Source organism: Galeopterus variegatus, unplaced genomic scaffold (assembly GCF_000696425.1).
Source record: "Galeopterus variegatus unplaced genomic scaffold, G_variegatus-3.0.2 Scaffold6040, whole genome shotgun sequence".
Taxonomy (NCBI): domain Eukaryota; kingdom Metazoa; phylum Chordata; class Mammalia; order Dermoptera; family Cynocephalidae; genus Galeopterus; species Galeopterus variegatus.
In genome coordinates, this window is record NW_007732151.1 from 63859 (window position 1) to 76687 (window position 12829).

General features: G+C 45.4%; 1 protein-coding gene across 1 annotated transcript in view; it reads left to right on the plus strand.

Moving 5' to 3' along the window:
- Positions 1-10536: 10536 nt before the first annotated feature.
- MYL2 (myosin, light chain 2, regulatory, cardiac, slow) overlaps positions 10537-12829 on the plus strand; it is a gene marked incomplete at its 5' end in the record, with an annotated part of 5477 nt that continues 3184 nt past the window's right edge. The window contains 1 exon segment of the mRNA XM_008590365.1: positions 10537-10630. Within this exon segment, the coding sequence (XP_008588587.1) occupies positions 10537-10630 (94 nt within the window).

Sequence of the window (12829 nt, forward strand, 5' to 3'; positions counted from 1 at the left end):
TGTTAGCTGAAGACACGTTGAAAGGTCCTTCACCTGACAACCTCAGGTCGTATGACTACTGAGCCAAGAGCGTGGCCTTTATATAGCTCCAGGCCTGGGCATGAGCAACCAGGTTCAGCTGTCATGGTGCCACGTTCTTCAGCAAAGGGGCTCTGGCAGGAGGGCAGAGGAGAGCGGGGAGGTCAGGGCAGCAGCTGTCGGTGTAATCCGGGCCTCACAAAGAAGAACAATGCCCTGGGAATGCAAGGCGTGCCACCAAGACAGCTGAGCCTGCGGGCATCTGAAGGGCACCAGTAAAACTGGGATAGTCTGAGTGCCTCTGTCCCCCACACAGGCAAAGCAGATGACTGAGGGCTAAAAATACCAGGGAAGAAAAAGCCACCAGAGGGTTGTCTGGCTGCCTGAGGCTGGATCTCTGCACTCCCAGGGGGTGGTGAGTGTTGGGGTCAGATACCCAAACCCTGGAACTGGAATACCATAGTGAGGAAAAGGGTGACTAGGGGAGTCTAACAATCTGGATTCAAATCCCGGTGCTGCTGGGCACTAGCAGTGGGGTCTTGGGGAGTGGCTGCTTTTCTCTGAGCCTCAGTTTCCTCATCTGGAAAATGGGTCTAATAAGAATAGCTGCCTCATGGTCTTGTTGTAAAGATTAAACATGATGGGTAAAGCACTTAGCACAGTGCCTGACACACAGGAAACTCTAGGTAAGTGGGATGATGACAATTTGATTTATTTTGGGACCCCAATTTTGTGAGATTGCAGCACAGTGGCTGGGTGGGAGCCATAGTGAGCAGGCCTGCTTTTCCCAGTTCTTATCACTCATTCCTAAGGATTGAGCACAAGCCTTAATATCCCCTCTATAATCCAATACATGCCCACTCATGCTCTCAGCCAGCTCACAGCATCTGTCCCCAAGAACTGTGCATAGGGGCCTGGAGGGTGAGTTGGGGCTGGAGAAAAGAATGGGGCTAGAGAGGTAACCAGTAATAACCACACACATAATACACACACACACACACACACAGTACACATACTCTGTGCCTTGCACTGTGCAAAGCCATTTACACTCATTGCATGAGTCACCACGTGGACAGTGCTTGAACAGTGCCTGGCATAGAACAAGCACACAATAAACGTTAGCTGCTGTCATTAGTACCACAGCTATCTAGTTTTATTTTAACAACAATCTTCTAAGGCCAGCACTATTGTTTCCCCCATTTATCAAGCGAAGAATCTGAGGTTTAGCGTGGTTAAGTCAGTTCTGCAGGGCCCTACAGTCAAGGAAGTGGGAGAGCTGACCTGAAACCCATTTTATAATTATTGTACTTTCTGATAGGTCAGGGTCAAGTGGTAAAAGATCTTAACTGTTAGGCCGAGGAGGGGAGACTTCCTCCTGAGGTAGTAGAGAGCCTTTGAGGGTTCTGAAGCATGTGCAAGTCACCATCAGGATGGACATCAGAGCAGGGAATGGGGAACGAGGTTTGAAGTGGGGGGTCTTTGAAGGGCAGGGTGGAAAGGCAACATAGCGGAGGCCCCACACCAACTGCGAGCTACTGACATAGGCTGGAACTGGGGCAGGATTGGGCAAAAATGGATTTGCAAGACATCTTAGAGGCAGAATAGGTAGAATTTGTCACCAGTGGGGCAGAATCAAGATGGCTGAGGATTTTGGTCTGGGAACCTAAGAGTGTAGTAAAGTCATTAATAGAAAAACAGTTTGGGAAAGGAGGAAGAGAGAAAATGAATTCATATTTTAACGTGTTATTTCTTTTACCTCCATCTCCCTTGACAGGGGTGTCCAGCCAGTGCTCTGGAATAAGAGCTGACATTTACTGAGCATCACCATTCCCAGCAGTACTCTAGAACTTTACAAATATTAATGAACTCATCCAAGCCTCACAGTAATTCTTAAGTAAGGACTACTGTTACTCTCATTTCACAGATGAGGAAATGGAGGCACAGAGAGCTGATGTTGCTTGCCCAAGTGGTGCTATGTACAGAGTGGGTGGCCCATCAATGTGACCGACCCATCTCTGCCAGGCACAAGCCTTTGTCCAACCAGGTCTAACTTGTAGATGAAGCCGCCTTCCCCACTTGGTGGCTCTCACTGACACCTGGGGTCCCTGACACGAGGAGATAGGCGCTATCACTTGGTGACAAAGTCCAGCAGCCACCGGCTTTTTGGGCTTGGTACGCCTTTGTTCTATGAAGAAACAGCTGACTTCACTGCCCCTCCTTAACGGGACATTACGCCCCAAGGAGAGCTGACCTGCTATGCTGGTTTGCTTCCAGTGGAAATCATAGTGAGCATTTATATGATACTTATCTGGGCCAGGCTCTGTCCTAAATATTAATACATTACTATATAAACTCTGTAACTTACTGATATTATTATATGTACTCATTTGATCTGCTGAGGAGTTTTATAAAACAACCACATAGAGAAGGGTTTTCATTTTTTCCTTATAATGTGGGATATAATGGCTTAGATGTAAATTCCAGGAGCAAAAGAGGAAAAAGCACCTGTAAAGAAAATGAATTAAAATATGCCTCCAGCCAAGGCTGGATTAAAACCTTTAAAAGCCCTGAAGACTGAAAAGATGCTGGTTCCCACTGCTTCATTAGTGAATGAAAGACAGAAACAGTATTAACTGGCCCAACTTGCATAGGAACATCCCGCAATGTTCTGCTATTCCCCAAGTGACTGTTTTGACCCTTTAAAAATATATAGTTAATTCTTTCCCCAAAAAAGTTTGTTAGTTTGTTCTTGGCACCCCTGGTCAGCTGGTGCTCTGAGCATGTTGTAAGTGTGCCAGCTGCATGACCTGGCTCTGCTGCCAGCCTCTGGCCCAGCCAGAGGGGGACCATGAAGAAGACCTCCAAGACCCACCGTGGAGTGGACAGACCCAGGCGGTCATTGTGTGTGCATGTGTGTGATATGATACCATTACTGTTAAAAGGTGTATCTGTGTGTGTGCATGTGGTATGATATCATTAACATGAAAAAGTGTATCTCTATGTGTGTGGTATGACAACATTAATGTGAAAAAATATATATTTGTGTGTGCAGGTGAGAGAGAGAGATTGGAGTCTGGAAGACTAAATGCAATGTGGTATCCTGGATTAGATCCTGGAACAGAAAAAGGACAATAGTGGAAAAACCAGTAAGATGCGAATAAAGTCTGGAGTTTTGTCAATAGCAATGCTCCAATGTCAGTTTCTTAGTTGTGACCAATGTATCATGGTTGTGTAAGATGTTAATATCAGGGAAACTGGGCTGGGGTAAAGAACTCTGCCACTTCTCTGTAAAAATAGAAATTTTATTTAAAAATTTCTGGAAGGGGGCCGGCCTGTGGCTCACTTGGGAGAGTTTGGTGTTGATAACACCAAGTCAAGGGTTAAGATCCCCTTACCGGTCATCTTTTAAAAAAAAATAAAATTCTGGAAGGAATTTGATGAAGTTCTGGAACGGCAAAGAGCAGCTGTGGTGCTAGAGGTTGAGAGGTCATTACTTTTGGGGGGTGTTGGCTGGGAAGAGACACTAGGGAAGCTCTGGAAGCTGGAATGTTCCAGCTCGTGGCCTGGGTGGTACACACGGTGTGTGCACATGTAAAAACTCATCGTGCTGGACACTAGGAGACTCGTACTTGACTGCAGGTATATCTCAATTAAAAAAGGAAAGAATAAAAAATATAGTCTGAAAGACTTCACACCGAAATGCAAACACCCGTTCTCTTTGGGGAGGATTTGGCTGCAATGATAAGAAGAGAGACTTTTAGTCAATACATTTCTGCAACGTTTTGAACTGTTGTATAGTAAGAATGCATTCATTCACGTAGTATTAATTCAGTTTTATAAGAAACGTGTAACATGCACATGCGCAAGGGCACAGATCATACATGTACATAAAACAGCTGTGTAACCAGCACCCAGACCGAGATACGGAACATTCCCAGCCCCACAAAACTCCCCCTAAGTACTTATCATTTATCTAAATTCTCCTTTAACTGGACATTCTGTTTTTGTTCTTGTTTTTTGCTAACCCTGGAAACCCCAAACCTAATGTTTCCTTACAGTCACTACGCCCTGCTATCCTGGCTCCTAACAGCACAGATTCACTTTGCCTGTTCATTCATATAGCATTTTGAAATCAGAATTGTTAATGTTTACTTTTAAAAACTATCAGCAGCTATGATCTGCAAGGTGGGAATCGGAGGTTTACAGGAATCCAAAGGTCTATACCCATCTCCCTTCATTTTAAGCCTTTCTTCTACCTACTGAAAGCACAATGGACCCAGGTAAAGGTGTCAGATCCAAGTTCAGATGGAGGCATTGACCCTGCAATGCTCCATGATACTCCAAAGCAAGGCTCCAAATGGCCAATAGAAAGAGGATTGTCCCCGCTTCAAGGATTTTCCTTGCATCTGATGAGACCCCATTTTCCAAGCCTAGGAAAAAGTTAGAAATCTCCTTACTCCAACTGGGAATTCCCAGGTCTAACAGTCAAACATCCCCAAATCATCACAGTGGCTAACATTTATCAAGAGGTTATAAGGTGCTCTATAATTTAATCCTCATGACAACCCTATGAGGTGTGTACTATTGTTTATTCCCATTTTACAGATGAGGAAATTGAGCTCAGAGAGGAGAAGAAACCACCTAAAGTCACACAGTTGGCCTGGATTCAAACCTTGGCTTGTCTGATTACAAAGTCCTGAGCTACCACCCTCGGCCACATCAAGGAGAATCAAAAGCAGATATCCTCCGGTCCTCAGCCTGGCAGATGACAAATTTCTTGTCAGGCTTAGGGTCTATGGGTCGAAGCCATCTCTTCTCTGTCTCCTTGCTCCCAGTGTTGCCAGGAAGTATGATACCAGTCTGATCTTTCCACTAGAGTTGTGTTCTTTCTGCTCAAAAGTATGTGAGATTTTCTCTCCATCCTTGGAATTTGTGAATTTGCCAGGATATACCTTGTGTGTGTGTTTTCCTCATCTTTCCAGCTTGGAGCTCATGGGGTCTTTTTAATCTACAGACTTTCTCTTCTCAGCTGAAGAACATATTCTTGTATTACTTGCTTACTTTAGGCTTCTGTTTCTGGAATGTTATTATTTGCATCTCTTATTTTGCTCCAAGATATTCCCGAGATATTATCTTCCAGGCCATTATTTGGATTGAAACAGAGACCATCCTTTTCTGCAATTTATCTACTTGATTTTTAGTTCAGAAATCAGGTCTTAAAGCTCCAGGAAATAATTTTGGGGTTTCATTTGAATTTCTCTAAGGGATTTTTTTGTTTTTGTTTTGTTTTATGGAGTAAGCCAATAAAAAGTAATAAAATTAATACACTGCCACATTTTCAAAATTGAAGATTGTTGTACCATATTACAGTTAAGCATAAATTCCCACTTTTCTCAAATTTAAGCTTAATATATATGTATCTCCCCTTACTCTGAATGAAGCTTTACTGACATACATCAGGCCCTGCACATGGTGGGACTCCAATAAATATTTATACCTAAATAAATGTCCTTTGAATTTTGGGTTGAAATAATTCTTGCTTGAAAGTACTGAGTGAGTTATCTATAAGTATTGCCTACTTTTTTCCTCTGTCCTTACCTCCTTTAGAATTGTCAATGGGTAATACTTTTAAATTACCATTCCATAAAATTGACTTTTGCGGTTTTTTAATTGTGCAGTTCCATGAATTTTCACACACTGGAGTTTTATCGTTGTAAGTATTACTTAGCTGTTGATCTGTTTCCTCCTACCGTTCTACTTCTCTAGGTGCGGTAGGCATCCTAAAGGCTGCCCAAAGAGGTCCACATCCTAATTCCCCTGGAGCCCATGACTGTGTGACCTCACACAGCCAAAGGGACTTTGCAGCTGTGATTAAATGAAGGGTGCTGAGATGGGGAGATGAACCTGGATGATCCCGGTGGGCCCAGTGTAATCACAGGGCTCCTTAAATGGTGGAACAGAAGCAGACTAGTCAGAGAGGTTGGAGTGATACGGACACCAACCAAGGAATATGGGAAACCTCTAGAAGATGGAAAAGGCCAGGAATGGATTCTCCACTGGATCCTCCAGAAGGAATGCAGCCTGCCAATCCATTTTCTATTTCTGAACTCCACAACTGCAAGAAAATAAATATCTGCTACTTTAAGCCACCAAATTTATGGTAATGTTTTTATGGCAGCAATAGGAAACTAATACACTCAGCTTCTTTTCTGATTATTCTAGAAGCTGCTCTTCTGATTGTTCGGCCCAGTGTTGTTCTCTCTGGCTTCTGAGAGCCTCAGGTGGGCAATAACTTTTCTCTTTGACTTAATGTGGCTTGGGTCTGGTTGCTGGAAACTTAACTGTAAGAATCCCCAAGGCAGCAAAGAGGCAGGAGGGGTCTCAGGCCCTGTGGGCTTGTAGTTCTCAGGCAAGATGCCTCAGCCACCCAGCCCATCCACTCAACTCCTTCCCCACCACCCCATGCATCGACCCTTGAGGTTGATGCTGAAACATACCCCTGAAGTCTACATAGAACCAAACCCCAAGTCTTCCCAGGACTCTCCACTCCCGGGGCCTTTGTCCCTGGTCTTGGGAGGCTCCCCAGGGTCAACCCAACCCATTGGCATGCAGGGAGACTTCAGACCTCTAGTTCCCTCAACAGGGCTTGAGGCCTAACCCACACCCTGTGGGCCCTGAGTCCCAGCAGCCATGTGGCTCATGCCCCATTCAGGCCACCATGTTCCCAGAATCCTCCCACACAGTCACTTAATCCTCCTAACACCTTATGGGGGTGTGTACTATTGTGGTCTCCCTTTTCCAGATGAGGAAACTGAGGTCCTGAGATGCTTAGAGCCCTGTGTGAGATCCCACACCTCTTGCTCTCCAGCCAGAACCCTCCTCCTAGCACCCCTCGCACAGGCCCAGCTAAACACTACCTCTCCTCAGATGACCCAGCCATACCAGGGCCCCTCAGGGACACACTCATGCACCCTCCCACCCTGTGGGGCCCAAGGCTCCCCACCACCATGCGTTCTCCACATCAGCTGTGTCTGTGACAGCCTTTTCTTTTTTTTCTTTTTTTTTGGTCTTTTGTCTTTTTCCGTGTCCGGCAACGGATCGCAACCCTCAGTGTTGCTCCCGCGCCTCGCTCAGCCAGTGAGCAGGAACCGGGGATCCGAACCCTCAGGCGGGAGCGCCGCTGCGCTTCCCAAGCGGCGCACTTATCCAGTGCGCCACCGGGCCGGCCCTGTGACAGCCTTTTCACTTGGCCATTTACAGCTAGTGACTGCTCGCACAGTGCTTTAATGAAAATCCATGGTCTGCCCATTATCTAGGGAAACGTTTATTCTGGTGTTGTCAGAGAATCATGGTCAGAAAAACTCCTTCTGGCCTGTGTGTACATACACGTGTGTGAGTGTGCGCGTGTGCCCAGGCGTGTTTGCCTGTGCATGCACGTGTGTGCACATGTGCGTCGGCCTGTGTGTGCCCACGTGCGTGCGTGTGTACACTTGCTTGTGCACATACGGGAAAAAATGTCTTTTGTTATTAAAGACTCTGTCAGAAGAGGAGGCTCCTGTGTAATTCTAACCCATGCGTGACTGGAGAGAGGAAAAACCCACACCTTTTTCTGTCACCAATAAATGGTCCTTGGCTTGTGCCCTCCAAAACTGAGATTTTTTTTCCCCCTGAGAAGGGAATGAGTGATAGCTACTATTTACTGAGGGCTTGCCCAGGCCTCACCTCCTTTCACCCTCTGGAAAAGCTAATAAGAAAATGGATTTCTTTTTTTATATTCTGGAAAACTCCAGCCCCACATGTCCTTCTGTTCCTCAAGGACTCCAAATTCACCCTCCTTGAGGCTTTTGCTGTCACCACTGCCAGGAGCCCTGAGCTGTTGTCTAACGCAGCTCCCACCTGGCCACTACCACAGCACACTTCTGAATTTATCCCCATGGCCAAACCAGTGGGGACGCCAAAGGGATATCCTCTTTCTTAGAGGCGTGAACTCTGGGGCTCAGGCCTGGCCCCTACAGCCACCAAACAAGCCCATGGCTTAATTCTTGTTCCCTGAGTCCCAAGGTCATCTGTGAGTCAACAGGAGGAAGCCATCCCAGGAAAGAGCCTGAAATAATAACACCTGGCATTCCGAGAGCGAGATGCTACTTTCAAAGCCCTCGAAGAGCCTGAATTCTGGAGGCAAACTGGCCTCAGATCCACTCTGAGTTCCATCACTGTGTGATCCCAGGCAGCTCGCTTTGCCTCCTGAACCTCAGTTTCCTCATCTGTAAAATGGGGACACAAATGATAAGGTGGTCCCTAGCCCATAGGGTAGCTGGAAAATTAAATATAAGCATGAGACTTGCGTACGCAGAGCCTGACACACAGCAAGCACTCAGTGAGTGAGAGCTGTTATTTCTGCAGTTAGTCCACAAATTGTTGTTGACAGCCATTGGGTGTGAGCTGGCTTTTTTATGTCTCTCCTACTGACCTCTCAAGAAATCAACAACTTTCAGGAGCTGGGGAGACAGTGGTGAGACAGTGGTGAGGAAAACTGAAGAGGACCTCAGCCTCGTGAGCTGACTGTCCATTGACACTGAACAAAATAAGTAAGTGAATTGCTTAGTGTGTTTGGAAGCAATAAATACCTTGGAGAAAAACAAAGCAGAGAAGGGAGACTGGAGGGCGGGGGTGAGTGGATATTTTAGATAGGGTGGTCGAGGAGGCCTCACTCAGAAGGTGACGTTTGAGCAAAGATGTGGTAAAAGAAGTGAGAGAGGGAACCGTGCAGGTGACTGATGGAGAATTCCAGGTAGAGGCCCTGCAGGTGCAAAGGCCCTGGGGTGGCACCCATGCCTGATAATGTTAGAGAATTTTAACAGTATCTTCTCCCTACCATTTTCTTTCTCAAAACTGACAAGCACAAGTGTTGCCCCCCCAACCCTCCAAGCGCTGCAGAAAGTGTACAGCACCTCTCCCCGTGACCGTGACCCAGCCACTGCCTCTTTAACCTTGAATGCTTTTTTGGGTCTCACGTGTCACCCAGTGGCGAGTGAGCTGCCCTGACTTCAGAAGAACGGCATGGGGTGGGGGGGCCTTAGGTGGTGTCCCCTCACCTATTACTGCCAAAAGCGGTCATAGGGTTATTTTTAAACACGGGGAGGAAGTATTTATTGTTCCTGGGCTGAGGAGAGCTGGGCAGTTTGTGGAATTCTTCTTGGGAAGCAGTGCCGTGTGTCTTCCACCATGGTGAGTAGCAAGGGCTCCTAGAGGTGGTGATGTTGGGTGGGTGACAGGGGACGCCACCTACAAGCAAAGGACCAAAGGGGAGGGGGAGAAAGGCGGGTTTCAAGGGCTCCAGCCCCTTGTGGAAAAAGCACTGTTCCCTGTGTGCTCACAGAGGAACCCCAATCAATGCCCCAATAAGCCACAAATAACAGCAGCTCCCGGGGACTCACAAAAACAAAATAAGAGAGTTGGCTTTTTTATGGCTTGTCTACTGACCTCTTGAGGAATCAATAACTCCCAGGGCTTGCAAAATGGGATTGAACGCTTTTAAGGATCAAATTGTAATTCTTTTCTCTTGTTCAGGCAGCTGGGGAAAAGAATTTTTTTTCACCTTTTGAACTTGCAAATCTAAAACCTTTTTTCCTGTTTTGTTTGGTTAGCGGTCTCCTCCTGCAGCAGGCATCTCCCAAATCAGGGCCAGTGTAGGTCCATGGTTAGGGGCACAAACTCTGGAGTCAGGCTGGCCAAGTCCAACTCTGGCTCTGTCTTTTGGGGCTGTGTGACCTTGGGCAAGTGACCTAACCTCTCTGTGCCTCAGTTTCCTCCCCTGTAAAACGGAAATGATAATAATAGCATCTACTTGACAGAGCAGTTATGAGAATTAAATGAAACAATGTATGTACAGTGTTTAAGTGTTTGCTGTTATTTAAAGTCAGAGAGAAATGGCGTGGGGGAGAAAGGTTAGCTCACCATCCTCTGCACTGTTGACACCATACAAGCACCAAACATTTAGAGAGGAGATTTCACTGCCATCTGGATTGAGTGAAGTTGTAGCGTGGGGGGAGCTGTTGGATTTTAACACCCTGAAAAAGTGCATTTCATCTGGGCATTCATCATGGCTTAGTGAGCCTGACTTTTTCTTTCCCTCCAATCAATTCTCCTTTGATGCATTACTGAGCTTTTTGTGAAATGCATCGGAACAAAAGAGGCGGGATCCTGCCGGGCTGATCCTTAGGTGTAGCCTCCGTCCCCAGAGATGCACCTGCACCTTCTCCTAGTTTTCGAAGAAGCCCTGAAAGATCTACAGTCTCTTATAATCCACCAGGACCAGGATGCTCTTGAGAAACTTTATTTTGTGTCCCTTTATCCCTGCATCATCACCTTTTTGAGATATGACTGTGGGCACCATGCCCCCATTTCACAGATGAGCAGCTGAGCTCTGCGACCTGAACTAACTCACCCAGAGATGGGACCTGACCTAGTTTTCTAATCCCAGCCTTGGACTCTTTTAATCGATGCTTTTCCCCCCAGGCACCTAAGAAAGCCAAGAAGAGAGCAGACGGCGCCAACTCCAATGTGTTCTCCATGTTTGAACAGACCCAGATCCAGGAGTTTAAGGAGGTGGGTGCAGCTGTTGAATTATCTGCCTGGATGAAAATCCCACCCGTTACAGAGACCTCCCTTTTGTTCCATATTCCCAGCAGGGTCCTTCTGATTAGATGTCTTTATCCTCCAAACAATCCCAAATTCAGTCTGAGAGTGTGTGTGTGTGTGTGTGTGTGTGTGTGAACATTTTAAAGAAATTATTTTAAATAAATTTGCCCATTATCAAGCAAAACATATTCCTTGTTGAAAATGTAGGAAAAATTTTCAGAAAAGCACAAAGTAGAAAATAAAAACTACCTACAATTCTACTACCCAGAGATAATCAGTTCACATTTTAGTACAAAGGTACTTCAAAAAGTTCGTGGAAAAATAGAATTAAAAAATAATACAAATCTGGGCCGAGCCCGTGGCGCACTGGGAGAGTGCGGCGCTGGGAGTGCAGCAGCGCTCCCGCCGCGGGTTCGGATCCTATATAGGGATGACCGGTGCGCTCACAGCGCTCACTGGCTGAGTGCGATGCGGCCGGTCTCAAAAAGGACAAATAATAATAATAATAATACAAATCTATCCATGAACTTTTGAAGTACCCTTCTATACACCCTTCAAGATCTTTTTGTTATATATGCATATATTTATGAAACAAAGTTACAATCTTCTCTGCCTGCTGATTAGTACCTGCATTTTTTCTTTGAGCAATTTATCATCAACATTTTGTATCATTTACTTAACCACTTCCTACAATTGGATGTTACATTTGTTTAGCGTGTTTTATTATTATAAATAACATATCTTTGCTTGTATCTCTGGCTATTTTCTTGGGATAAATTCCTAAAAGCAGAACTGCTGGGTCAAAATAACTTAAAAAAGAAAAAAAGGAACTAAAAACAAGCAGAACTGCTGATCCAAACCGCCCTCCAAAAACACTGCACTAATTCCTACTCCTGTCAGCCCCGAGAAGAATGCCTTTTCCCACATTTCCATCACCTTTGGGTATTAATAGTGCAAAATATTTTTTTGGTCAGGCTAAGAGGTGAAAAGCAATTATTTCCTGGATTTTAAAATTTACAATCTTCAATTATTGAACACTAGCCCTGTTTGAGATGCTGTTACATTCGATGGGAAAGTGCCTTATTAAGCAAACTAAGTACAATATCAATTAGGCAAAACTAAGCTCACAGGCTTAGAAGGACAGACTCCGAACTAATGTTCCAGCGGTTGTGATGGCTCACACGGACTCATCCTGGCCCTCCAGAGGAAAATATGCTAAAGCTATACTAAAGAGACCAGTGTGTTCTGTATCAAAAATGAAACCATTTGGGACTTCCTAAACAGTACATGAACACTTGTACATTTTGTCCCCACTAACATGCAGATCACAGGAATGCCACAGCCCATAGGCTACCAGGGAAAAAGGATTTCCTGGGATGAAATGTTATATCTGAACTTGAAATAGTCACCTTCCGGGGAGAAAGCCACACCCACTTCCCCTCCCTCACTCTGCCCCAACCTCTGGAATGAGATCAGCTGCTGGGGGTGTGGGCAGAAGGTGCAGATATTTTCAGGAACCAGCTGCAGAAAAGAACTCAAAAAGACATAGCCATGATGCCTCATTTATAAAATCCTGGGGCATTTACAAAGCTCCTGGGGTCTCCCTGGGAGCTAACTGGGAAAGATGACTGGCTTCGTTTTTACAGATTGCCCAAGCTTAGGAATGGGGAAAGCCAGATGAGACCCCAGTTTTTAACTTTAAAAAAAAAATAACAGCCTTTTGGAGATACAATTCATATACCATAAAATTCACCTTTTAAAAGTTAGTGTACAATTCAGTGGTTTTTAGTATAGTCATAAAGTTTGCAATCATCACCACTATCTAGTTCCAGAACTTTTTCATCACCCCAAAAAGAAAGCCCACACCCATTAGCAGTCACTCCCCATTCTTCCCTCCCCCAGCCCCTGGCAACTACTAATCCATTTTCTGCCTCTATGGATTTACTTGGATATTTCATAGAAATGGAATCATACAACATATGGCCTTTTATGTTTGACGTAGCATGATGTTTCAGGGCTCATCCATGTTGTAGTGTGCATCAGAATTTCCTTTCTTTTCACTGCTGAAGGATATTCCATTGGACGGATAGGTCACATTTTATCCATTTCTCAGTTGATGGACATGTGGGTTGTTTCCAGTTTGGGGCCATTATGAATGCTGATGCTATGA